A 27,612-nucleotide genomic window follows, 5' to 3' on the forward strand; every position below is an offset into this window, starting at 1 on the left:
TTTATGTACATCCTAACTGCTTAGCTCTTGGCTAAAAGGCAGGTGGCCAACCCCTTGGCAAACTCCAGTTTCAGTTCCGCTGCTTCTGCGGGTGTTCAAGAGATTTAGATTAGGTATTAGGAAGAAATTTTTCGCTATGGGGGTGGTGAGGCACTGGAACAGGTTGCCCAGAGAAATTGTGGATGCCCCATCCCTGGAAGTGTTCAAGGCCAGGCTGGATGGGGCTTTGAGCAGCCTGGTCTAGTGGGAGGTGTCCCTGCCCATGGCAGGGGGGGTGGAACTACATGGTCCTGGAAGTCCCTTCCAACCCAAACCATTCTATGATGATTTAGTTTAAAGCTGGTAACAAGTCAATCACTCCTATTTCTCTAATTAATTAAAAAAAAAAAAAGTATTTGCTGGTATTTGAACTTAAGTGAAGAATTGGTTACACCACCTCGTCATGGAGTGTCTCTCCCAGCAGCACTGGTTTGTCTTGTTAGTGATTTCACACGGCATGTAAAGGGGAGACCTGAAAAAAATAGCTTCCTTGCATTTGGAGGACTGGAGGTTGGATGGATTTACATAGCAAAATAAACCACCGTGTTTAAGAAGGGAGAAGGGTCGTGATGGGGAAAGGCTGCAGTGGATTTCTGTCGAGGAAGGGGAGAAAATGGAGATTTAAACAGTTGAAATAAATCGGCTGTACGACGAACACTGTAGCACGCGCTTCTTTGAGCAGATGCTGACCACGGCACGCAACTTTCCCCGCGTGCCCAGACCTCCGCTTCGTCTTCCCGACCCTTCATGAAGAACCTCGCCACCTGGAGGGGCGGCAAGCGGGCTCCAGGCCGCAGGCGGACTCCCCCGGGGGCTCCGGGCGGCCCGGCCCGGCCCCGCTCCGTTCCCCTCAGGGCTGGGGTCCGCCAACGGCCCCAACCGTCGCCGCGCGCGCACCATCTCTGGCCCGCGCAGGACTGCCACTGATCACCCCGCTCCCGCCGGCGAAGCAGGAGTGGGGTGGGGGGGGCGCGGGGCGAGGGGGGAGCCAATCAGGAGGCGGGGCTGCCCCCGCTCTGCCCGCCCCGTCGGCGAGGCGGGCGCTGGCGCTGGGGGCTGCCGGGGCGCCGGGGGCGGCGGGGCGGCGCGGCGGGCACCGGGCGCGGGCAGAGCTGCGGGCACCAGCCACGCCGGTGTCGCCGCCGCCGCTGCCGCCACCACCGCCGGGCGGATCCGCGCTTGTGCCGGAGCTTCTTTCGTCGCTGTACTTTGGCGGCCCCGGAGCAGGGACATTATGCCGAAGAGAAAGGTGAGGCGCCCCGGGCTGCGCGGCGGGTCCTGCCGCCTCCCCCGCCTACCCGGGCGAGGGGGGCCCAGCCGGTGGGCGATTAGGAGCCGGGGGCGGCTGCTGCTCTCCCGCCGCCGTTGCCTTCCGGAGCCCGCGGATTGCTCCCGCGCCCGGGTATTTTGCTGCCTGTTGCAAGCCCCCCTCCGCCCCTCCCCGCCCCGCCGCCCCCTGTTTACTTTCTTGGCGCCGGGCGGGGCAGTGTCGCCCCCGTCCCCGGGGTGGGGGGTGAAGTCGCTGTCACAACTCCGTCCCCCCCCCTCCCCCGTCCCCCCCCTCCCTCCTCCTCCCTCCGCCGCCGGGGAGAAGCGCTGCAGCAGCTGCGGCTTCGCCCCTGGCCCCCGGCGGGAGGAGTTTCCTGCTTGCAAACTCCGGCGCCGCCGCCGCGGAGGTTGTGGGGGGGGAACCGCGGGGAGGAGGCAGCTCCCACTCTGGGAGTGGCGGGGAGCCGGATCCCGCCGCCACCTCCCGCCGCGACCGGGTGATGGCTGCGAGGTGGAAGGCGGGGGGGAGAGACGCAAGCCATGTTTAAAACAAACTACACCCTTCTCCTCGCCTCCCGCGGCAGACCCGTATGTACCAACTCCGGCGCCCATCCGGGCAGCGCCCCCGGGGGCGGGGGGCGGCCGCCGGGGCGGGGCCGGGCGGTGCCTCCTGAGGGAGAGCGCCCGGCCCCCGCCGCCCCCCGCCGGGCCGGGGCAGCCATGGCGGGGCTGAGGGGCCGCTGACGGCCTCCCGCCACCTCCCCAGCCGCCCTCCATCTTTTTCTCTCCGTGAGGGGGACCGGTTGTGAGACGGCGTTCCCGAAGGGGGAGAAACTTAGGCGGTCCTTCAGCGGCCCGGGGGTCCGGGGCGGAGGAGGCGGCCGTGGTGTGGGGGGGAGCCATGCTGTGGAGACCCTCGTCGAGAACTTGCCGCTGATCGAGTGGAACGGGAGGCTTGACGCTGATACACGTTATGGCAAAAAAATAATAGCTGCAGTCCTTTAACTAGGTCAACCAAGGCAAAGCAATTTGTGTTTTTGGGGGGATTTCCCAAATGTCACCTGTGACCTCCTAATACACTGTATGTGGGCTGGGGCTCAAATCTGATTTAATAAATTTACAGGTAGATGATGACTTCCAGGTAGCTCTTGTCCTTTCCTTATTCTTTATGGGAGCTGTCAGAATGTAAAATTGACAGCTATGCTACCAAATTACTTAATTCGCAGTTCAGAACCCGCTTCCAGTTCTGAAAATGGTTGCAACCATGGGGTTGACTGCTTTTATTGGGAGAACTGGGCTTGAAGTTAGTCAATGTTGGGGTGGTTTTTCCTCTTGTGCTTCTGTCATTGCACCCTGGCGTAGGCCTCACATGCTTTTGCTCTTTTAGCGCCGTCGCTTGTCATCAGGAAAAAGTTGAAAATTAGCCTGTGCCCATAGGACTCTCCACGACTTCAGAAACCTTGCAAACTTCCCACCCCGCTTCCGTTGTCCTTCTGTGTTCTTACACTACGGATAATGTTTCAGGCTGCCCTTCCTAAGAGGGGGTAGAGTTAGTGTCACTCATGTAGGTTTTTGTAGTCTGTTGTGAAATGTTTCTTAAGGGAAACTATCTTTGAGTTCTAAGTCCACGAGAACGTGTCTTCTTTCTGGAAGATTATAAAAAAAGTCCTAAAAGCATTACATTTGGGATCAGAGCAATGGAGATGAATTTTAATGGCACAGTAAATATTAATTTACTTACCGTTGTATGGGTAAACATTTAAATTTTAAGATTATTTATAAAGTCTGGGGTTTGGGAAACAGTGGTTTAGGAAAAGTACGTGATTAATGACTTCGCTTTTGAGAAAAGTGGAGTTGACATAAGTATTCTACAATAGTCAATTTTATTCCAGAATAACATCCACAGAGTGAGAAGTTAGTGATACAAGAGTAGCTGAATAATTGTACTGCTTAGCTTTCACAGGGAGACAGAACCATCATGTGCAGCTTATAGTCAACTCTTATGTTAAAACTTCTAGTTTGTAAAAAGGTTAACACTGAAAGTTTTATAAGGAAATAAACATCAAAGGTCAAAATGAGAAAGTTTCACAGTTATGGGGATAGGTAAATAAATAATATTGCAGAAAGGGCATGAATCCAGCAGTACTTGTTTTTGTGTATGTCTTGCTTACCTAAATTAACTGTTTGTTTTTGCCTCTGATTTTTTTCATCTCTAATGTAAACTGAGATCAGTTGCCGAGTCCCTGGCCTTATGTTCATTATGAGTGTTGTGAACAAAAAAATGGAGGTTGTCTCCCCTTCTCTTGAGGGCTGTGGCCTGAGGTATTGGGATATCGTTTCTCATTCCTTGAGGGTCACAGGGAAAAGGAAAAAATTCATGGGTATTGAGGTGGTGTTAAATACTGCGCTAAAACAAAAAGAGGTTGAACTCTGGACTCCTCCTGTCAGATTTCTGTATCCTTTGTCTGTTTTAATAACATGTTGTGGTGTGAACATGGCCTTTCACAAGAAGAATGGCATGCTAGTGTGGGATAAACCAGAATGCTTGTTGTGGTATTGATAGCCTTGAAATGGATTGGGGTGTTTTGTTTTGTCGCTTGTCTTGCTGGAATTAGCTCTTGGGTCATACTGAAAAACTCCTTGACCTTGAAATAGCCCCAGTAAAAACATCTCATTGGTAGCCATAGAAGGATGAAGAAGCGTCCTGCACCTGATGACAAGAATAATTGTGGTATGGTTACATACACCCACATACGTAAGCGTACAGACGTAAGCTTTAATGTGGTCGTCATCAAGATGAACGATACTTGCACCTTTATGTAGAATGTGCACCATCTCTGAGGGGTATTAATAGGCCAAGTGGTGACTTGTCCCTTATTGAGTGGGGAACCTGTCAGTTAGTTGGAGTTGCACTCCAAAATGACCCAACTCATTCTTTAATCTGATTCTGTGCAACGCAATCTGCACCTCACATGCTGTTATGAAAACCCTTGCAAGTTGAACCAGATGTGAGGACTAGATGCAACTACTTCTTCTTAAGTCTTTTTTTTTTTTTTAATGTAACATCTTTGACTGTTGTTGTTTCAGAGCAAATAAAAATTATTGTGATCTAATTGGCCACTTCAGTAGACTGTTTGCCGCCTGCTTGTAGTCAGGCACGTTAGTTTCTGCAGTATAAGTCAATGCTGTGAAAATGTAATAGGGAACATCTCTGTCAGGTTCCTGTTCCATTATGCAAATTCACTTTCTTTAAAGTCAGAGAGACTAGTTGGTTATGTTTACTACAGAAAAACAAACCCGCTGAATATTTTGCTTGGAATACTGCTTTTTTAGTGGAAGTTAGAAGGTGCCATATTCCAGGGCTGTCCTATCGTAGCAAATTTAGTTACATGATCACTTGCTAGTTTTTTGTGGGACTCTTACCTTACTAGTTGTTTTGCCAACCAGGTAGCAAATCAGTCTTTCTAATCTTTGGGGTTAAATGCACACTCTTACATGTACTAACCTAGAACTGTTAAATTCTACTTACCCTTTTTTTTGTCTGGACATAAACTCAGTTCTCTTTGTGAAATCCTTCTGTGTGTTAGAGTTTGCATTTCTGAAATGTCATGAGTATTCTAAGAGAAATGTTGTTCCTCATCCACTGATAGGGAAATGGGGCACAGAAGTGAATAGCCAAGTTGTTGGAATGGTCCCTTCCTCTTGGATTCTCATGTTAAGATGTCTCTCCTGATTTTTTATTCCTCCTAATAAGCACCTCCTGCACTCTGGGTGGTGCATTTGTTGTTACTTCTCCAAATTTTTCTTCTTGCTTCTTGGTGTGTACATAGAAACTGCTGAGGAACTTGCAGTAGTAACTGGTTCTCTAAAACGCTGTTGGAGCAACTTGCATGGGATCAAACACCAACTAACTAATGAAGCTGAGGGTCCTGTAAGATGACAGCTCTTTTTGCTGTGTTTCTGAATGATCCCGCTGTTGCTCTTTGGTCCCTGGAATGAGGTGGTGTCATGGTTTCAGCAGGGATGGAATTAACTTTTTTACGAGCAGCTGGTGTAGTGCTGTGTTTTGGATTTGGGAATAGTGTGATAGTGTGTTAATGGGTTTGGTTGTTGTGAGGCAGTCAAGGCCTCTTCTGCTCCTCACACCACCCCACCAGTGAGTAGGCTGGGGGTGCGCCAGAAGCTGGGAGGGGGCACAGACAGGACAGCTGACCCTGACTGACCAAAGGGCAGTTCCGTACCATATGATGTCATGCTCAGTATATAAAGCTGAGGGAAGAAGAAGGAAGGGGGGACGTTCGGAGTGATGGCGTTTGTCTTCCCAAGTGACTGTTAAATGTGATGGAGCCCTGCTTTTCTGGAGATGGCTGAACACCTGCCTGCTGATGGGAAGTAGGGAATTAATTCCTTGTTTTGCTTTGCTTTGCTTGCATGGCTTTTGCTTTACCTATTAAACTGTCTTTATCTCAACCCATGAGTTTTTTCTCACTTTTACTCTTCCAATTCTCTCCCCCATCCAAACTGGGGGGAGCGAGCGAGCAGCTGCATGGTCCTTGCTGCTGGCTGGGTTTAAACCACGACAGGTGTATATCTTGTGCAAGGAATAGCAGGTGAATTTGTGTTCATAGTGCAGCAGGATGAAGTACACTCAAGTGCTGTTCAGCTCTGCTTCATGTCCCTTTCTATGTTTTGATACTCCAGCTGTGTATCGGTCCATGTCAATTCAACATGCCAGCATCGGTGTAACATTGTGTTTATTCTGCTACTGTTATCTTCATTTTGAAGCTACTTGGCATGAAAGAAGCTGCAGTGATGTTGTGGGGACTTGGACCTTGCCCACAACTTGTTTCATCACTGGAGTTGGAAGCTCTTGGTCTGTAGCAGAGGCAGTCTTCAGTTTATCTCAGAACACAACTAACAGGACATGCTCTGTTACCAGTGGGATGCAGAAATGGGGGAGGTTCTGTATTTTATTTCATGCTCTGGAGGTGATTATAGATTAGGAGGGAAAAGGGGGTCAGTACAAGATACAGATGTCTTGGCTGCTGCCCCTCTCCCGCTCCCATTCTGTCACACTTCTCTCTCCAGACTTTTGCTTGAACTCCCCATGTTTCATGCTGACTGCTTCCTCCTTTCTCCCTGTGCTACATGAGGACTAAGAGCAGAAGTCAGAGCTCTGAGAAGGTAGTTTCTCTTTCCGCTTTTCCCATTAGATCAATCCTAGACCATCAGTCACTACTGGAAAACAGGCTAGGCAACAGCAGAAGACGACATTCTCACTGAGTACCCCTGACTTTGACAAACTCATACCTAACATGCCAGCAGAGTCCCCAGATGGGCTTCTACCTTCGTCATCCTTTGCGGGGACAGGTAAAACAATTGCTATGCAGAGATGCACTTAACATTCAACCAAGGCAAACAGAATAGAGGTGCCGGAGCATCTTAAAAGGTTGAAGGAGTCTTCTAATACAAGGGAAAAGGATGTTTTGTCACTTAACAATTTTAGAAATTGTACCATTTGTTCTAAATTTGTAACTATTGAGAATTTTAAACCTTGTTGTGTTTAAAGCAATTGTAAACTGCTTACTTGGCCTACTCCAAGTACCTGTTGACTAGACTAACTCAAAGGATCTACATCTTTCATAGAAAAATTAAGCAGAAAAGATTACAAATTTTTGTCTGCGTATGGTATACTTAGATATACTACAGTGTAGCAGTGTTGAGTGGCACTGAAGAAAAAACGTGCTTGAGTAATGCTGCTGTGCCATGTTGCAATAAATTATGTTTACTGGGCTATTAAATACATGCAACAAATATCCGCATTTTGTATTAAAGATACACTTTAAAATAGCTTAGAAGGAGCTAGTTATGTAATTTTAGCTATGACTGTTTTCGGAGTTATGGAGAGTAAAAGCTCATTGACCAAGGATTTATAGGTCTAAAATGTTTCTAATAGTTTTATACAGGTCTGTAAAAATCTGACCCATTTATCAGCAATTGATAGCAACGCATATAAATTTTCTCCTTACACCAGTGAAATACAGTTGGACTTAATGAATGGGCAACCTAAAAATTCTTAAGTTTGCTCGGAATTGTTAATTAAAAATCATTCTTAATGCTTCTTGGGTGCATTAAAGCATAATATCTGATGAGATGTAGCCGGTAGTACAGTCTACTTTGTAATTCATCACCTCTGAGTTCAAAACTAACCAGGTGCAGATAATCTTTTTATATACATGCCAACATGCGCAACATGCGAACAGCGGGAGTATTATTTTGTATTCCAGAGTATCAGTATTGTGAAGTCTGAAAAATAAAAAAGTTCTGTGTGTAAATGGAATATAGCAGATACATGCAGTGTAGTTTAAGGCTGTTTTTCTTCTGTCATACTTGAAAAACTTCACTTTCTCTGCTGCTGTGTTACCCCAGCAGTAGCCACCTATAGGCCTGTTAACATTCCAAGGTGTGTCCTTGTTGTTTCAGAGAAATTGTATGAAATTGAATTTTTCTTGACATAATTGTAATATTGTCTTTTGTGTAGAGTGTAAGCAAGCCAGATCCAGAGATTTCTTTTGGAAATCATCACTTCGTAGGATCATCATCTGTTTTCTTTTCTTGAAGTGCAGTAAGCTAGCACAGTGATTTACCTCATGGTCCAGTAGCCAAAAAAGGCGCTTTCAGGTGCTGGACTTACATTTCAGGTCATAATCCTCTTAATGCTTGTTTATTTAACAAATTTGAAAGTGCTTTTGATATTTTTTTTTTTTAATCCTGTATCATTTTGCTAATCGATTTTAGAGATGTTGCACTGTGATACAATCATAGAGTCATAGAACCATAGGGTTGGAAGGAACCTCTGGAGATCATCTAGTCGAACCCCCTGCCAGAGCAGGGTCACCTTAGAGCAGGTTGCACAGGAACACGTCCAGGCGGGTTTTGAATGTCTTCAGAGAAGGAGACCACCGCCTCTCTGGGCAGCCTGTTCCAGTGCTCTGCCACCCTCAAAGTAAAGTTCCTTCTCATGTTTAGGTGGAACTTCCTATGTTCAACTTTGTGCCCGTTACCTCTTGTCCTGTTGCCAGGCACCACTGAAAAGAGCCTGGCCCCATCCTCCTGACACCCACCCTTTAAGTATTTATAAGTGTTGATAAGGTCACCCCTCAGACGTCTTTTTTCCAGACTGAAGAGACCCAAATCCCTCAGCCTTTCTTCATAAGAGAGGTGTTCCAGTCCCCTAATCATCTTGGTAGCTCTCTGCTGCACCCTCTCCAGCAGTTCCCTGTCCTTCTTGATCTGGGGAGCCCAGAACTGGACCCAGTACTCCAGGTGTGGCCTCACCAAGGCAGAGTAGAGGGGGAGGATGACATCTCTCCATCTGCTTGCCACACTCGTCTTGATGCACCCCAGGATGCCATTGGCCTTCTTGGCCACGAGGGCACGTTGCTGGCTCATGGTCATCCTGTTGTCCCCCAGGACTCCCAGGTCTCTTTCAGCTGAGCTGCTCTCCAGCAGGTCAGCCCCCAACCTCTACTGGTGCATGGGGTTATTCCTCCCCAGGTGCAGCACCCCAGGTGCAGCACCCTACACTTGCCCTTGTTGAATTTCATAAGGTTCCTCTCTGCCCAAATCTCCAATCTGTCTAGGTCTCTCTGTATGGCAGCACAGCCTTCCGGTGTGTCAGCCACCCCTCCCAGCTTTGTGTCATCAGCAAACTTGCTGAGGGTGCACTCTATCCCCTCGTCCAGGTCACTGATGAATATATTGAAGAGGACTGGACCCAGTACTGACCCCTGGGGAACACCACTCGTCACTGACCTCCAACTAGACTCTGTGCCCCTAATCACTACCCTCTGAGCTCTGTCTTTCAACCAGTTATCTATCCACCTTACTGTCCATTCATCAAGCCCACTCTTCCTAAGCTTCCCTATGAGGATGCTGTGGGAGACTATGTCAAACGCCTTGCTTAAGTCAAGGTAGACCACATCTACCGCCCTCTGCTCATCCATCCAGTCATGCTATCATAGCAGGCTATCAGATCAGTCAATGAATGTGTGGTAAGCTGTTAGAAGGGAGTATGGCTGGGAATGAGCAACTGGCTGCACGCAGAAGAAAGATGCTCTTATACCACTTCTACTGTCAGCAAAATTGTCAGTGTGGGACTCTACAGTTTGGACTGTAGTTCAAGAGATATTTCAAGCTGGTGGGTACAGGCCAAAAGAAGCAATTACGGATACTCATTGCTATCCTTACTCTGATTTAACCTGTGGGATGTCATATGTGTTTGAGGTAGTTTTTGGCCAGACTTGTCTGCTGATTTAGTTTCCCATACCTTGGCACAATGAGTTAAGCTGTCTTGTTGGCAGGAATCATTAGGTGGGGAACGGCAGAACCCTTCTTAGCAGCAGCCAGGCATTAATCAGATGGCAGCCTTAGCCAGCTTTTCTTTGATTGTCCCTAACATAGAGTTGCATAGAGGAACATTCTTTAATTCATTAGAATAATCAGAACAACTCAGTGGTCAAATTGTGTCCTTGCACCATTGCAGGGGGAGGCATTGGGCTTGATTTTTTTTGTTTTGTTTTGTGTTTTTTTTTTCCCTTGGTATCTTTGGAAATTACCAATTTTCAATAAATTACTCCTGTAACTTGGAGATACAGCCCCTGCGTTCCCGTAGTAAAGAGTGGGTGTACTTGGTAACAGTGAAAGCTGCAACTATAAAATGCAGTATTCCCTAAGAATGTTGGGATGTCTCTGCACAAGAAAAAAAAAATATTGTATATGTTCCCATCAACACTGGCTTTCTTGGGACAGTTGGGTACATTTGCTCTTCCCACCTAGCTTTCTGCATTGTCCTAATGCTACCTGAGTTAGTAGTAGCAGACTATAGATTCCATAGTTGGAAATCAGCTGTCTAATGACATTTTTACCTGTGTGGTGTGTTGTTCCTCTCAAGCAGACTCGAGGAGAGGTATTGGTGCTCTATTTGTAGTAGGAAAACATCCTTTATCTCTGCTACATCCTTTCTTCCTTATCCCACCTGCACCCTTTTGTAGACATTTTACTTTTTTCTTCTCTTGAAACTGCATTTAGGTTGTCAGTGAAGCTCTCCATCCTGGCTGTTGTAGCACGGCAATACTCCTGTTAACTCCAGCTGGAATTATTACCAGGATGTAAGACGTTGTTGTATCTAAGGCGTTGTACCAGTTGTGCCTTTGGTACCTACCTTTTACTTGTGGTCCTGCTATCATCGTCTCAGAGTTTTGTTGTTCTGTGGCACCAGTTAGTTGAAACAACAATAAAAAAGGTTGTTGTGATTTTATCACAATTATGTCCTCTGGGAAGGGAGGAATTACACACCTTTTTTCAGTACTTTTCTTTTTCAGAGGTGGCTATTTTCAGAAATCAGTTGTTATTGAAAGTAGTTGTCTAAATTTAATCTCTATCATTAAGTAGATTTTTTTTTTTCATATTTTTTTCAGAGGTACTTTGTGCTAGTTTTGCTTTGCAGGTCTGATCAGTTTTATTTAGATACAGATTTTTGGAACCTGATCATCAAGGTTTTGAAAACTCTGACTCTGTATGTAGACTTCAGTGAGTCCATCAGCTTCATTTCACTTGCAGGACTGGCATCAGATTTGAAAGGTCAGAGAAATAATATTATTAGGGATTGAATTTCATCCATCATGTTCTTCGAATCTGCCTTTTTATTTTATGGTGGCACAAAAATGGTTAAGCAAATACTGAGACAGGAATTTACTTACTACCTAGCTGAATTCTCATGTTGGCTGTTCAGGGGAAACAGAATAATTTCAAATGCACTGTGCTCACTGCTCTCATGGCTGATCTGTATTTTTCAAAATGCAGCTGATTACTTCACTGTCTGAAAAAGGAACTGTCTGTCTAATTTTAAATTACAATGCTTTTTTTTTTTTAAATCGGAGCCTCTAGAAACTGCTCTTACTTCTTCACTCTGCTGTAGGTAGAAGATGTCATATTCAAAAAACCGACTGCAGAGAGGGCAATGTTGGAAGGAAAAATAAAAAACAAACCAGTTGTGAGATTTATTGAGTATCCCATCAAATTTAAATGTGTTTTAAATTATATTGGTCAATCTTTGACCTCTTTTCAGTGGAAATAGCAAAACCTCAATCTACAATGAAGGATTTTACTTTCTTGGAAAGGCATTTGTTCTGGCTGGTTTTGGATATCTAGAAGTACCCCAGGCCTAACTTGGTGCCTGTCTCTTCTGTCTTGTCTCGATGAGCATAAAGCTCACATAAAGTTACCTGTTAAGAATTAAGGAATTTAATAAAATGCATTTTCTGAACCTGCAGATTTTTTTATTCTTATTTTCTCATATATTCTTTGAAAATGCAATGCATGTTAACCAGTCTATGGTTAAATATGTTTGGCATGAATCTCTAAGCAAGAATGGAGACTTTGATCAGGAAACATTTTCCCTGATGTTTTTTTTCCCTAATTGCTTATTAATACCAGGGGATATTAATGGTCTTCTTTATATTTAAACCTTTGTCTTCTTTATGATCTTGACATTCTTCCCCAAAGAATTTGAAGATTAAATGTTCTGCTTTTAATAGACGTAAGATGGAGGGATTTAAATTCTATACATGACATATTGTATAACGTTTTATTGTAATACTTCTAAACAGAAAAGATTAGAATATTATATACTTAATAAATATTTAAGCAGGTTTTTTGTTGTTGGGTGGTTGGTTTTTTTTAAGTGAAGAATATATGTACATATATATATACACACAGTATATACAAAAAGAACCCCTTGGATTTTTCAGAATAGAGCAAGACAGGTATCATTTTGGATAAGTATTTAAAAAATCCAACCACTAACCAAGTTTGTTCTGTATTTTACTCGTAGTGAGATACTTGGCAGAGATACTTGTTTTTTGAATTAGTGGCTTTTTTTTTTCCCCTTTCCAGGGTCAGGCTCTTCATAGAAAAAGCAAATGAAAGAGTGTAGTAGGAAGAATGCCTGATTTCTTAAAGCATTTATTAGGGAGAATTAATTTTACTTGCAGAGTTCATGCACACTGGCTTGGCAGTGAGCACTGTTCTATCCGCTGAAAACATCAAAGACCTAGCTGTAAACAAAGGTTAACGATAAGATGCTGGAGGAGCTAAATGAGGAAACAATGGTTAGAAGGTTGTTGCTGAAGTTGGTTCGTGTTAAATTAGTTGACATGTACTCTTCATTAATCTAAAACAAGAAATAAACAGCATTTTAATTACATTTATGAACTAGCACAAGATTCAGAGCTACTCTGAAGACAAGTAATTAGAAGATCTAGCATGTATGGGGAAACAATTCATTGAATTAGATTTAGTCTAATGCAGAGTTCTACTTACAGGGAAAAGAGTGGAAGAAAAAATTTAGGAAAATAGTGCAGTGAACCCTGAATAAGGCTTAGGACTTGATACGTCTTCTCTTCTTGTGGTGTAGTTTTGTTGGAAGCTTTTCTTGTATTTTGGTTGGTGAAAAAAGTTGTTGGAGGAATGACCAAAGCATTACATCATGGAAATTGCAGCTAGAACAGGGAGCCAGGAAAGCATCTGCAGGCAAATCCCATTGCAGGCAGTGTATTGAGATGCGGCTGAACAAAACAGCTTGCAATGAAGGGAGGAAGTGCTATAGAGAGGAAATGCTATAGAGAATACTCAAGTGCTAGGACAGTTAAGGCTTTCTGCCTTTCTAACTTCTTAACGTGATATGAAATTGGCATCTCTTTTTTATTTTTTTTTTTTTTTTACTTGGGTATGAAAGGACTAATTTTTGTCCCATCAGAGTAAAGGTGTTGAGTTTTGGCTAGTAATAAGATCCTTCAGAGAACGAACGCTCTATTCCATTTTATAAGCAATTTTCTGTACTGTTACTTCTCACGTACTTGTACTCTTATTCCTCACGCTTTTTACTGTACTCCTTTGTAATAGTACAATCCATTAATTTAAGTACAAACAAAATACTTACCCAGAAGCTGGTCACTGCAAGTTCAAACATGTACCTTTGGATCTTTCAAACAGACATCAATAACTTCACTACTTTGTGTCACTGTGCTCTCCTTACATCCTGATTGTGTTGCAGGGGTTTGATTAGAAAAATTGAAGCTTTTTGTTTCTTTTGTGGTGCATCTCTATCAGGTAACCCAACCGTAAGAACAATAAAAAAAGGAAAATTGCCTGTATGTTCTGTTAATTTTTTCCTTAAAACAATTATCTAGTTTTCTGTTTTCAGCAGTAATGGTTTTGGCATTGCAGGTACCGGAGTATTATACTGGTTTGTGGTAACACTGGTTCTTATGTGTACTTCACAGTTGGTGAAATGCAAGAGCTGCATATACAAACAAGCTCAATTTTAATATTCTTTTGATTATTTTTTTTAATGCTCTCTATCATCTATTAACATTGCTTTGTTTTTTAGAATCCTCTCAAAACAATTTTCTAGGTTGTCCTTAAAAAAGGGGTGGGGAAAAAGCAAATAAAAAAAATATAATCTGATTGCTGGTAGACACAGGTAATCTTGCATAGAACCTTCCAGGTTAATCTTGTGGTATAAAAGTTATGCAGCTCAGACAGATCTTACAAAGCTTAGCTACGGCTTGATTTACAATCCTGTTGCCAATACGTAGTGCTAATTGAGGTATGACACAATGTGTGGTCATCTAAACTGAAAGCTTGCTATTAGTTTAAATGCCAAAAGCATATTTAGAGTTAGCCAGTCAGCTTCTTTCCTTCTGTGTATCTCTGTAATTGGAAAAAATAAAAATCACTGTTATCTGTGTCCTTATTTGCCTTTTTATTTTATCTGTCTTGTCTCTTTTAGGCATCCATACAGTATCAGGCACAGCAGGCCTATAGGGTCTTCTTTATGAGTATAATACAGGCATGTGATGGAGTACAGCTGAAGAATTACCAAGGTTGAAGTACTGCCCTTGTCAAGTGATTCAGTGCTCACATTGTCTTTGGTTTTGCTGCACAAAACTTGCAGTGTGGACAGACCCGCTCCTGACTAGTTTACGATGTAAGGCACAGTATTCAGGGTGCATTTTAATGTGACTGGGGCGTCATGTGAAATATGGTGAGCCATAGCATTACGTCATGTGCAAAAACGTGCCAAGGGGATGGGTTACTTAGTATGTTTGGTTGCTTTGAAACCACAGTTCCTTCAGTAGTTTGTCACCAGGACAAAAGATGGGGGATGGATTCCTGTGGAAGGGTTAGGGACAAGGACTTCAAGGTTTTGGTGGTATCTACGTAAAAGTCCTGGGACTTCCAGATACTAGTGCAGACAGTCACTGCGTGTGGCATGCCAAGTTCTTTGGGAACTATGCTTGGCTCACATCCATTCGTGTACAAATCTCTCTGGTCCCTATGTACTGCAAAAACTAGCATGAAGATCCACATCAGCTGGGACTCACTGGAATGCCTAAGCGGGACTCACGGAGGGGAAAATAAGTTTATGTTCCTCTTGTAACAAATACGCTATAGCCATGTCGGACATATGTATTTTTTTTTGGTGTGACTGCTTGCAACTGCCCCGTGCCACTTCATTCTTGTGTTGTACTGGCTCAATTGTTTGTGCAGCTCTGCAGTAAAATAATTCTGCTGGAGCAGGGAAGACTATATATTTATAATATGTATATGTATTTATAATATTTATAAATTTGTGTAAGCAGCAGGCTGTTTTTCAGCTGGATCAATTACCTTATTCATGACATGGCCTCCCACACGGCTCTGCCAGCGTGCTGGGAAGCCAAGGCCCTGGGAGGATGAGCGCAGCCTCCCAATGCCTGGACTGGTAGTGATTGCAGAGAGGAGGGAGCAGGTCTGCAATGGAAATGAGAGCGTGTCGGAACCCCTTGCTGCTTATTCACACCTCTGAGATGATTGCTGTGCGTGTCCCTCCGTGGAGAAAGTTAGGTGGCCTTCAGAATTGCTGTTGGATTTTCTAACTTAAGAGGGAATGCTGGGCTAATTAGCTAACTTAATTGAAGTATGTTGTGTAATATATCATAGTAGTATATACAGTGGTTGTGGTTGCCTTAAGAGTATTTTAATATAATTTTCCCCCCCTGTGGTTAGGTTCATGAGCAGTTTCTAAAATCTGCTGTCGAGCAATAATACTGTCATCTAAAACCAGACTGCCCTGTCTATCAGAAGTGTAGGAGACTTATCTTTTATTAGTGCTAAAGAAAATGGGGTAAATTACTGTGCGTTAACTGTGCAGTACTGCAGGGTGAGAGTTTGCTCCTGGGCAATTACTGCAAGGCTATTGGCATGTATCGATGCCATCTTGTGATGATTTAGACGTGTTTCAAAGCTCTGTGGTTCCTAAAAGTGTAGCAGAGTAAAACAGCCCCGATTGTGGAGTGTCAGGCAGCTTCATTTAGTTTATGGTGAGTTTTTTAGCCTGGCTTCTGAAGGAAATGAATCATACCGTCTTTCTGTCACTGTCCCTGTAAATCTTGAGCCTCTTGGCCACTATGAGGAAAAGATGAGAAAATCTGAGAAAACTTCCCTATAAAAATAGGTGCCCGGGACAGGAAGGATGGTATTTGAGTTAACTCCCAGGGAAAGGGTGCAGTACAAGTTTGTTAGACTGGAGAAAATGCATTTAGGATAAACAGATGTTATAAATTCATGGACTACAGAAAAACTATACCCAGAGCCGAAGAGGGAAGTTGTAGAAACCAAGACTTTGCTACTGACAGTAATCATGGAACTGCTTGGTTTTGTTTTCCTTATGGTTTTTGATGCTCTCAGCATCATGCTGTCAAGCTGTAGCAACTCTTTAGTAACCAAACGGAGAGGCTTTTAGGAATGCAAAGCTGAAGCGACCCTGCTGGCGGCTGGTGAGGCGGCAGTAGCCTGGGGAAGAGTCAGGCTCCATTTTGGATGCCTGACTCTGTTGCTATTCTGAGTTGCCCGACGCTGCGCAGTGCTGCTTAACTTCCTGCTGTTCTCTAGCTACTTCGTCCTCGGCTTTTTTTTTTTTTTTTTTTTTTTTTTTTAAACCGGCTGCTTTTGTGGCATGCTTCCTTTCTGTCAGGAGAGCGCACAATAACAAAGCCACGTTTTATTCTCTGGTGGGGGGTTGAAGAGTGTCTTTCTATGAGTATGTTAGAGCCCAGTGCCCGGAGAAGGCAGTGCTCAACTGCTGCAAATGAGCCCGTCTCTTTCTCTGCCCCAAACTGTAACTGTGTAACTCGAAGACATTCTGTGTCAAAATCTGGGGGGAGGTTTGGGTTGGGACTGAAATGGAAAGACAAAGGAAAAGATAACTAGCCTGCTTCTTTACTGATTGAAAAACAAAACAGCAACCAAATTGCCTTCTCTGCTGCCTGTTAAATGCCTTTTTGAAATACATGCTGTTCTTGTAGTTCTCTAACTGCTGCTGCTCCCTGTTTTTCCATGAATCGCTTGCTCCTAGGTGGAAACCCAGTCATTTGCAAAATGTGAAATAATACATCTTGACTTGTAAACAAGACAGAGGCTTTTTTTTTTTCCTCCCCCTCTCCTGTGGTTTAACTAACATTTCTCTAGTACCTCTGGAAGAAGAGCATTAGAATGATCAGGTTGATACTTTGTTCTTGTGAAGAAACATGTTTGTCCCTAGCTTTCCTGTCAATGTCTTGGTATTTTACTGATTTTTGCTGTTCTGATGGAGGAGATGAGAGGAGAGAAAGATACTGTTAAAGCTTCCAGCTGAGTGAGCCTGAGGCACAAAAGGAGTAAATGAGGTAAAGAAATCACTCATTTCAGCAATGCTGTGCTTTTTTGGTTCATCTCATCACATCTCATTATTCGTTAAGTTCATGTTTGGGAAGAAACACATTAAATTTCTCAGGGATTTCGAAAGTCCTGGTAGAGCAAACCTCAGATTTCCAGTTCATACTGTTGTGCTACCAACTGCAGATTAGATGGAGCTCCCAGTGGAGCTTAGTTAATTGGCTAGAGGGACCACTGAGGGATGCTGTCTGATACGGTATGTATGTACCTGGTGTTGATCGGTCCTTGTGTTCTTGCTTGGAAAATCTAGAATGGCTTTGGTACAATGTGTCTTGTAAATACTAACGTAAATTTGCCAGGCCTGTTTTAGTTGCTGCAATGTATAGAAAGAAGAACCTTCAACATAATCTTTGTTTTGCTGTTGCCTGGATGCTTTTACGTCTGTAATGAAGACACTGACTTAATATTTTCTTTCAGTCTCCAGAGGGTGCTGAAGGCAAGGATGCAGCAAAAGTAACTAAACAAGAGGCAAGTATTTATTTTTATTTTTATTTCTAATTTATTTTGGCATGTAATTATTTAACTGGAGATCTGCAGTCTTGCATATCCGAAGACTACGCGTTGCTCTGGCACTTCTGGTGAGGTGTTTTCAGTGGGAATAATGACAGTAAACAACATTTGTAGTTTATCTGGCATAATTTGTTTTTGATGCACTGAGGATCCATACAGCTTATTAGTACACAAAATAAATTTCAGAAACACTTAGGGCTTTGATAGACAAGCTCTGATGGATCTTGTGGCAACAGTGTAGGATGCTACTGCCTGGAACTGTTGCTCTGTCTCTAGTGGGTTGGCACAAGAGGGTTAATGCACACACCTCAGCCAGTCTACTTCAAAACTATTCTTAGCTTAAGTGACTGATGGAAGGGTGTCTTGAATTAAGATACCAGGCTCTAAACTGGAGCAGCTGACACATTTGTGTGTTTTCTTTGTCTGAATTTGTTTTAAGGGCACAGTAACTTTTGTCAGAGAAGGCAATGAGACTGCTGGTGATACGTTGATCTCTACAGTAAAGTTTGCTAGTTTGTTTGTCACAGCCCTTAATGTGAATTTAAAAAACAGGTAGAGAATTAGGAGGATTCGTTTTCTTAGGTTGTCATCTATTGTGGCAGACAAAATTAAATCAGGGCCTTGAAAAGAATAGGCGAATATTCAAATGAGTTAACAATTAATTGCTCTTCTTGTAAATCTTTGAGCATATTTGAACAAGAAAAATGGTCTAATGAAATTTTACACTTTCTGAATTGGGAAGTTGGTTGTTGCTCAGTCCGGCAGAAAAAGATGCCGGAAAGTGGAAATGACAGAATATTTCAAACAATAGTAATGCTTACAGTAAGCTCCTGAAAGAATCAGGTAGAGTAAAAAGGAGGTCTGAGAGGAATAGATTTTGATCCCTTAGTATCTTCCTGTGGAATTTCCTAGAAGAAGAAAAATTAGTTTCTGTTTCTATGAAAAGACTGACTAAATCATAGTAAAAATATAATCTCCTTTGCTCCGAATTAGTGTTTTTCTCTATCCAAGTTTAAATATCATTTCTTCAAGAGCCAGAAAAGTGAAAGCTCCTTCCCCTAAAAAGTTTGAGACCTGATTGGTAGATGAAAGAAGAAAAGACCAAAAAGCTTACAGAAATACACAGGCTCTCTCTAGAGAGCGCCTGCTGACTGTGAAATATGAGAGCTCTTAGAGTAGTCTTCAGTCAAGGTGAGATAATAGTGGCTGTTGATACTACCAACAGCCCAACAAATAAAGGTAGTCTCAGTAGATACACCTATAGGTCTTAGTGTGTGAATGAGGAAAATAGTTGTAGGATTATATTAGAAACTGTGGGAGCTCTTGGAATAGGTAGAATTTATCTAGGAAGGGTGGCTTCTGTCTGAACCAAAAGAGACCTGTGTGGACCACACTGAGGAGATCTTCTGAATTAGTTTAAACTAAACATCTGTGGGGAGACCAACAAGTTCTCGAGAGCATAGGGTGAAGTCAGACCTCCCTATCGGTGTGGAGAGCGAGGGCTAGCACAGAAGCCATAAAAGTTAGCAGCTGAAAAGGTAAAGAGAGTCTTGAGAAATAAAGCCCTGGTAAATTCACGTCTATGAAAACAGGCAGTCAAGCCAAAATACAAAAGCTGCAAATTTAAATCTGGGCAACTTGGACTATCTGGCTTTAAATGAGGACAGTGATGTAACTCAGAAACTTGTTGGGACAAATTATACAGGGTTGGGAGCTATGTTGCATTAGTGGTAGAATGACTTTCTGTCACGTCTTTAATATTTCTCTAGATTAATTGAATCAATAAGTACGGGAGAATCCTTTATGGATTGCCAAACCATGTGTAAATGGGAAGTATATAGTGTAGAAATTGTGCCAGGTATCATCTGACCACAATAATAAAAGTGGCAATGGGATGTTAAAGGAGACCAGAGAGGCTCTGAGGACAGAAATAGTGTTGATGGAGATTTCACTTACCTTTCAGATATTTGGTAAAAGGCACAGGATGGCATTACAAAGACAAAAAAAGTTAAAAATATAAATGCTTGCTTCCTGCAGGAACAAATCAAAGGACCAATAAAAGGATAATCAGCTCTTTATTTGGTCCTCAGTAGTATGTAGGAGCTAGTTAAAAAGGCAGTTGTCAGGGAACTGTTCTGTAATTATGACCGTAATATATTCAGATTCATCATCCTTGCAGAAATGTAAGTGAAAATAAACTCCGCTATGATAAGATTTGATATGAAGAAAGGGAATTTTATTAAAAATTAGAGCCTATTAAAAGGAGCAGCTAAAAGTTTAATGGTTTCAGGTGGCAGAGAGGTTTTGTGGTACTCCATGCTAGAGGCTTGCAGAAATGCACATTAGTTTTCAAAAGCCCCCGCTCCCTCCTCCAAAAAAAGCAATGTCTTAATAGCAAAATAAGGGAAATTTATTGTTTTTGAAAAGTATTTTTTGTATTGATGGAAAACAACGAGGAAAGGAACAAAGCCTCCAGCATAGCAAATGTGAAGCTGAAAAACAGTAATGAAACTCCTGCTATGGAGAATTCTTAGGGATGTTGTCACAGTGGAGCCTTATCTCATGGGTGTAGAGTCTGGAGGACATTCTTAATTGAGTGTGAGTGAGAATTAGACAGTATTCACCAGCAATTGCCAAACTGTTAAGTGCAGTGTGTAATATACTGCTTGCATTGGCCTCAGTACCAGGGTGACTGAAGGTGATGAAATGCTCCCAGGACTTTAGATAAGAGATTCTGGAAAAAAAGCTTGTGAGTTTAACTTGCAAAACTAATTAAAAAAAGAAAAAGTATATGTAGACAAATGTAAAATGGGGGAGTTGACGCGGATTTTGCAACGAGAAGTCATATTTCAGGCAGTTAAGTTCTTTGTAGAAGTCACAGGTACAAGAATGAAATGATAGCATGCCAACTGATAGAGTTTACTTGCATGTAAAGAACGCTTTGATAAAGCTCCCCAGGCAGGTTCTTAAAGAAACTAAGTTAGCATGGATTAAAGGGAAGGTCTTCTTAAGAATTTGTAACAGATGAAGATATAAGAAGAGAGTAGGGAAGTAGTAGTTAATTTTCATAAGGAGGAGAATTATCAGTGGAGCACTGGAAGGATTTGTGTTTGGGCTTGTGTTGCTGAATGTGTTCATTAATGATCTAGGAGAAGAGGTGCTGTAGAAATGACAGTTAGCTGAAGTTTACAAAAAATTATCAGGGTAGTCAGAAGTGAGAGAGACTGAGAAGGCTGTTGTGTCACTGATAACTAAGTGATAAAATATCAATAGAAATTCAGTATGGAGAAATGCAAATTAATACACGGGGGGAGGGGAAGACAGTGATGGTCACCAGATAAGCTGTTAATCAGGGCAGAGATTGTGAAATCACAGTGAATAGTTACTAGAAAATATCAGTTCTTCTAAACAAAAGGTAACTAGAATATAGGAAAAAATACTAGAAGACAGAGTGTGAAGTATCAGTGATGTGCTCCCAGATATGGGACTACTAAATGAAGTTCTGACTCTTCCTTAAAAAGGCCATGACAGAATGAAAAGGATACCAAGTACAAGTTTGTCCCCTAAGCGGGACAAACAGAGGATGCAGAGCAGCTTTTAAAAAAAAAAAGCTTTTTTTGTGTGTCTTTCTTTTTCTTTCACCTCACTTTTTTGTAACAGAGGTGTGATGAAATCATCAGTAGCACAGAGGAAGGCAGTTAGGGACTTATTACTCATGTAACCCGAAAAAAAACCTAATCTAGTGAAAGTAAGAGGCAAGAAGTTTAAAGGGAAGACAACAGAGGGGGAAGGTTTTGCTTTTTCTTTTCCACACAGTGCATAATCCTATTATGGAACTCATTGCCACAGGATGTTAGAGAAACTGAAAGTGTAAATGGGTTCACTAGGTTATTAGACAAATTTATGGAGAAAATGACCCTGGGGGACTATTAAACACATGACGTGGATATAATATCCAGGTTGGAAAGTTTGCAACTGTAGATTTCCAGAAGCTGGTGCAGTAGGAAAGTGCAAAGTGGTGTTCCGTGTCTGCTCCGTGTCATACTCTTTCTATGGGTTTTTGCTAGTGGGCCAGTGTCAAACAGAGCATTGGGCAAGCTGCTGGCTTCTGTACAGCTGTTTGTGGGGGGACAAGGGTTCCAAAAGCACATTAAATTCTGACCTTTGCTGACTTGACTGCAGTTCCTTCCTTAAAATCAGATAACACAAAAGACATACGGACTCTGAATGAGAATTAAAATGACTTAACTGTCAGGCATTTTTAAGGAACTGAGGGTTTATGCTGACTTTCTTCTGGCAGTACAAGTCTTCCATGAAACCAGTTATGGAACAGGAACAGTTGGGGAATATGTGAGAGAATTATAATCCATCTAAAACAACGTATTATCCTTTAAAAAGTAGATCCTAACAAAACATTCCAGTGCCCAAATGCAGAGAGATAGAAATCATCAGTTAAGAAAATAGTTTGCAAAAGAAGCTGCCTTGAGCTAGGAGTTCTTTGATTACCTGACCAAGCAAAATGTTTTATTTTAACCTGTTGTAAAATAGTGCTAAGCTGCTAAACAAGCAGTTGATATTCTAAATTGCCAAGAAGAGGGAGGTTTACTTTTTTTTGTTGTTAATGATGCATAAATATTTGATAGCTGAAAGTATCTTTAGGTGTTTTTTGACAAGACTTCCATTTTGCTGGATGCAGGTCTGAACTATTCACTACTGCTTTCCACTAAGAATATTTAAATGGCTCCAGTGAATACAAATGACTACATTCTTCAGATATTAGCAACAGCTTTTTCCTGTTGGAAGATGTGTGGAGCTGTGCTTTTTCTGCTCAACTTAAATGCTTACTATGTAATTAAGAAGATATTTTGATTCACTTTTTAAGCTGTGTTACATTGGATATTTGTTGCAGTTCAGTTGTCCCTTTATTTTGGCTAAAAGTGTGATTCCGGTTTATGACTTTAACTCTGATAACCATGCTGTGTAACTGGATCACGGGTTCCTCTGTTTTAATGAATACAAAAATATTCTGAACAAACTAATGAGCTTACAACTATTTCTAAGACTTAACTCATCTTCAGTAATAAATTTGTGACAAAGAACAGAGTGAAATAAGGAAGGTCTGTTTGAAATGATAAAGAAAAGTGCAGGAAAGCAGAATATCTGACTTTCTTCTTTCCTTTTGAGAATTGTGTTCAAATAGAAGAAATAATTTCTCCCTCTCGTCCTGCAGCTGCCTGTGTACACCTGGACTCTTGGATTGAGTGTATGGGGAACTGAGGAAGTGGAAGGACTTAGTTTCATGTTTTGAAATTTTAACACTCTGATATCCTCTAGGGAAGGATGTTAAGTTTATTCTGCTGTTAATCAGATGGTATTTTTACCCACTATTACAAGTAGCATCTGCTAGATTATAGAAACATCATTCTAAGTATTTATGAGAAAGGTTCAGCATCCTGTGCACAGGTAGTCAGGCTTGCTGTATTTGTGAACCTTTCATAGAGCAGCAAAGGACTCGGAAGTACTTATAAAATAGGGGCAGAAAAAAAAAGTGTTTAACCATATGGAGATTTAGACATTGTAATTTATGAACAATTTTCATTACTAATTTTCACATCACTTTGCCCCTTCAAAATTTTGATCATCCAAAATGAGGAAGACATGAATTGTGTTTAGCAGTAGAGACAGACATCGGTAGAGACATATTTTATGCTGTCACCATGAAATGACTGATACTATGTTGCTTTGGATACTGTTTGCTGTAAGCCTATAAAAATGTCTTCTCTGTTTTTTCTTCTTCTGTAGCCCACAAGACGATCAGCAAGATTGTCAGCTGTAAGTATGTATAACACCTCTTGGTATGTGCTTTTCTAGGCACATATGGTTTCTCAGACCAAACAGGTTTGTTATGTTTTGCTTGATTCAACTTCTACTCTAGCTGAGGGGTATTAAAGAACTCTAGGGCTGAAGTTTATCTGTGTTTTCTTGGTTTTGGGTTTCAGGTTGTTGTGGTAAAAGATGTATTTTCCCCACCTCAGTGCAACACTGTCTGTTACATGCAGGATTGACTTTGTACCATTTTGCAGGCTGATGTTAGTTGTGGAAATGCAGCTGCTTCCCTTGGAAGGAGAAAGAGCTGTCCTTCAAGGACTTCATTTGATGCCACTACTAATATTTAGTTTTAGTTCCTCTTCTCTGCTAGAACATATCTGATTTTTTTTTTTAAATAGTAACTACTAATCTCCACATTCTACTCTTATAATGACCCCCAAATTGCTTTGACTCCCAGATGGGTGAGCTAATGAAAATGTGTGTACACAGTGATGAGGTGCATTTGTGCATTAAGGTTTTTCAGTCTTCTTCTAGATGCGTACTAACGAGCAGGAAGTAAGGGAAGGTGTGGGGTGGGGGGAGCTGGGGTGTGGAGGCGGCTGGCTGGCTTCTGGTAACATATCTAACGCATTGTGCAACTAAAAATGTTTTATAGAAACCTGCTCCACCAAAACCTGAACCCAAACCAAGGAAAACCACGAAGGTAAGTACTCTTCTTTTTAGTTGCCATCATTGTAGCCAATAGTAAGCAAGTATACTCCTTTGCATTGCAAACAGTTCAGTTCACAGCATTTTTGTGAGGCTTCGGCTCCCCTGCCCTTCCCCAGCTCCCTGCCCGCCCCCCCCTCCCCACCCCGGAAAAAAAAACAAATTAGATCATTCTTTTCTTTCTGTTCCACCCCTTCCTGGCCTCATTACTGGCCCAAACAAAATGTCTTGCCTGTTTGATATGCAGACCATGTTAGTTTATGGTGAATTCCTAGTTTAAGAAGAATCTTTACCTTTCCTACACCTTTCCTGAAATGTACAGGTTTGGTTGAGTAAGCTCTACCTGAGACTTAGCAATTTCTACAATAGGATTTGAGATTACCCTGTGCCATCCTGTTTCCTTGTCTAGAGGGACAGTACTTCATTTCACAGTGAGAAACTCTTATCTGTTCTTGAAGCCTGGCTGTTGCTGAGAATGCACAATTATAATTAAAGGTGAAATTAAATATATTTAATTTGAATGGTTTGAGTTTTCTAGGCCAGTTACAGTCAAATTAAAATCTTATTAGTGTCTGAAATACCTTTTCAGGATTTCTGCATATAAATCATGTACTTCAGAAACTGTAGATTTATTTGTGCCCAAGGGGAATGTTAAATAAGAGCAATTGCTTTAGTGAAAAAAAAACATGCTGGAAACCGAGTCTAGCACTCCTCACACATTTTTTCAAGTCCTTTTATTGGTATCTCAGTTGGGCAAGTATCAGGACACAAAGTCCGTATGTGAAAGTAAAACTCTATGACTTTGAACACTTTATGATTTATCAAATGAAATTACCAATAAAGTCTTGCTGAGTCCGTCCTGCTCCCCTCTTAGAAAGAGTATTAATAGAAAAGGGAATATGGTAGCTTCTATAGCTTCACATACATGTTATGAAATTAATTCAGTGTTATGGAATCAGTCTAAGCTGCGTGAGAGACACTTGAAGCTCATTTCAGGCGACTCAAATCCTTTATGACATTATTCTAAGTAACTTTTTAATACAGTAATCTGCTTTTTTACAAAGTCTAACTGGATCACATTTTCAGGAGTATATTAATCTTGGTTTCCTAAACAGAAAACAGCAAGTGTGTACTCTGAACCTGCTAGTAAACAACAGAAGATGGCACAGATTTGAGATAATTTTTAGTGTTAAAAACTTGCAAATGATGGATTTACTAAGTCAAGTCCTTAGCTTGTTCTTTCCTAGGTGAAGAGTTATGACTATACTCACACCACCAATAAGCTTCTCAGTTAAGCACCACCACTGCTGTGTAACATTGAAGTTGAAGGGTGAAAGCAGTAATTCAGGCTGCCCTGGAACTAGGATTACTGGCACTGCCTCCTCACTGCCCCACTCCTGCGTGGGGATCGCTAGGGAAGGGTAGTTAATGAAGGGAGACTGACCTTAACCCTGTTCACAGCTACTATTGCCATTTTGCATGGGGAATATGGAGCAAATGATCACATGGAACATCTCCACAGTGTTTATCATCAGAACTACTTTAAACACTAATGTAAAATATTTAATTAAATACCATTTAAATTTTTATCCCATTACACTTAAAATCCTTAACCTATGTCTCTACTAGCCTTAGATCACAAATATAAATATGTACATAGAGCAGGGATTAAAGAAAAAGTAGACTTCAACACACAAATTGTTTGTTTAAGAGCAAATCTCCAAACGAAACTGTAGCTGTTAGAATAGTTCCTTTTGATAAATTCTCTGCTTTGTATTGCTGCAGATGGAATTTTATCTGTGTTTGCCTCCCTAGTGTGTTGGTTGGTTCTTTCATTGACATGGAATGAACATCGCAGGTGTTATCAAACTAACAAAAGGACAGCCAACAAAAATGCTTAATTTTTTAAATCTAATTTAATATTTCATGTTAATCGAAAATGTAGTGCTGTTACACAAACAGTGTGTTGTTTGTGCTTGGCTGAATAGGCTTTCAATATACTGTAATTGGATTTGTGCCTACAGATATCTTGTATATACCTCTGTATATACAGCTCAGCTCTGCCAAAATAGTTTGAGGGGGTTTTGTATCCTTGTGAATTAGCAGAAACAATAAAGAAACAGATATCAGCATTTTCTAGAAATTTTGAGAGTCTCCATGTACCTTTTCCAGCTAGTCTCTAGCTGGTTTTCTGTTCCAGTCCAGCACATGCAGCTTACCAAGATTTGCTTTTTAGTTCATATGAAAGTTTTTTGATAAAGATGTAGGGTGCTGGCTACTCATACCGTGTCTCTGCCCATGTTTTTCATCTTCTGTCAGAAGGAACCTGGAACAAAGGCCAACAAAGGTGCTAAAGGGAAGAAGGATGAAAAGCAAGAAGCTGCAAAGGAAGGTACTACACCATCTGAAAATGGTGAAAATAAAGCTGAAGAGGTACTTCCCACACATACCTCCTGCTGATTGAATCAGTGTTTTTGAATTATTCGACCTTTCAGACATTGATAGCATGTTCATAATGTTTCTTTTTATTGCCCATAATGTTATTGCAGATTCGCATCTCTCGCTCAACTGTTAGTGTTTCAACATCCAGAGGTGCCCCACCCAGCACACTGTCAGTAAAAGGGCAGATTGAAACAGTGAAAGTTAAGGGTACGGTAGAGCATTCAGCATGTGTGCAGTGAATAGAAACAGATAGTAGTGTGGTGCTTTTCAGTATGAACAATGGAAGCCGACAGGTAAGGCTTGTATTGCTTTTGAAAAGCTGGGACCAATAACTGGACAAGAATGTGTGAATGTACCTGTTCTGTTTGTGCTTGAATGTAATATGGAGGTAGGTTTGAAACTGAGCTGTTGCAAATAAGAACTTGAAGGAGTAAGGGTAGTTTGGGTATTTAGGTGTGTAAAGGCAATTTACTATAGTAATTAATTTCTTTTTTTCTTCTCCACAGGCTCAGAAAACTGAATCTGTAGGTGACAAGAATGAATGAAATATCATGAAAATTTTGGGTTGATTTTATGTACCTCTCGGACAACTTTTAAAAGATATTTTTATCAAGTATTTTGTAAATGCTAATTTTTTTAGGACTATGATAGTTGACATATTAAACTGTATATGAACATTTCCCTTCTCATAACAGTGCTTTTAGAAATTCCCATTGTTGCCAAGTAATATAAATATCAACTTAATATTGCAAGGTATGTGTAAAATTGGATCGGCATTCCATACACTTGCTTTAAGAAATTAAGTCTTGTGCATATGGTGATGTTTTTACTGTGCGTATTTGAATTTTTCATGCAGTTTTTCTAGAGCAATAATCAGTGGTGCTTTTGTACTTAGGGTTTATGTGATTTTAATGAAACATGGATAGATGTGGCCACCTGCTGACTATTTTGGGTTCTTTTAATGGATTAAAATAAAAGGTCTCCTTGCCTGCGAAA

General features: G+C 41.6%; 1 protein-coding gene across 3 annotated transcripts; it reads left to right on the forward strand.

Annotated features, from left to right (window-relative positions):
* Positions 1–1,114: 1,114 nt before the first annotated feature.
* HMGN3 (high mobility group nucleosomal binding domain 3) lies at positions 1,115–27,612 on the forward strand. 3 transcript variants are annotated; one of them, XM_074581323.1, is made up of 7 exons: positions 1,115–1,288; positions 17,545–17,595; positions 23,440–23,469; positions 24,122–24,169; positions 26,494–26,607; positions 26,724–26,823; positions 27,123–27,612. In XM_074581323.1, the coding sequence occupies exons 1-7, from the start codon at positions 1,274–1,276 to the stop codon at positions 27,134–27,136; spliced, it is 372 nt and encodes a 123-aa protein (XP_074437424.1). In that variant the 5' UTR covers positions 1,115–1,273; the 3' UTR covers positions 27,137–27,612. The 3 variants fall into 3 exon arrangements, with proteins under 3 accessions (XP_074437424.1, XP_074437425.1, XP_074437423.1); XM_074581324.1 differs by having other exon boundaries at positions 26,497–26,607; XM_074581322.1 differs by lacking the exon at positions 27,123–27,612 and having other exon boundaries at positions 26,724–26,992.

The sequence above is a fragment of the Larus michahellis genome, chromosome 3, assembly GCF_964199755.1.
Source record: "Larus michahellis chromosome 3, bLarMic1.1, whole genome shotgun sequence".
NCBI classification, from domain to species: Eukaryota; Metazoa; Chordata; class Aves; order Charadriiformes; family Laridae; genus Larus; species Larus michahellis.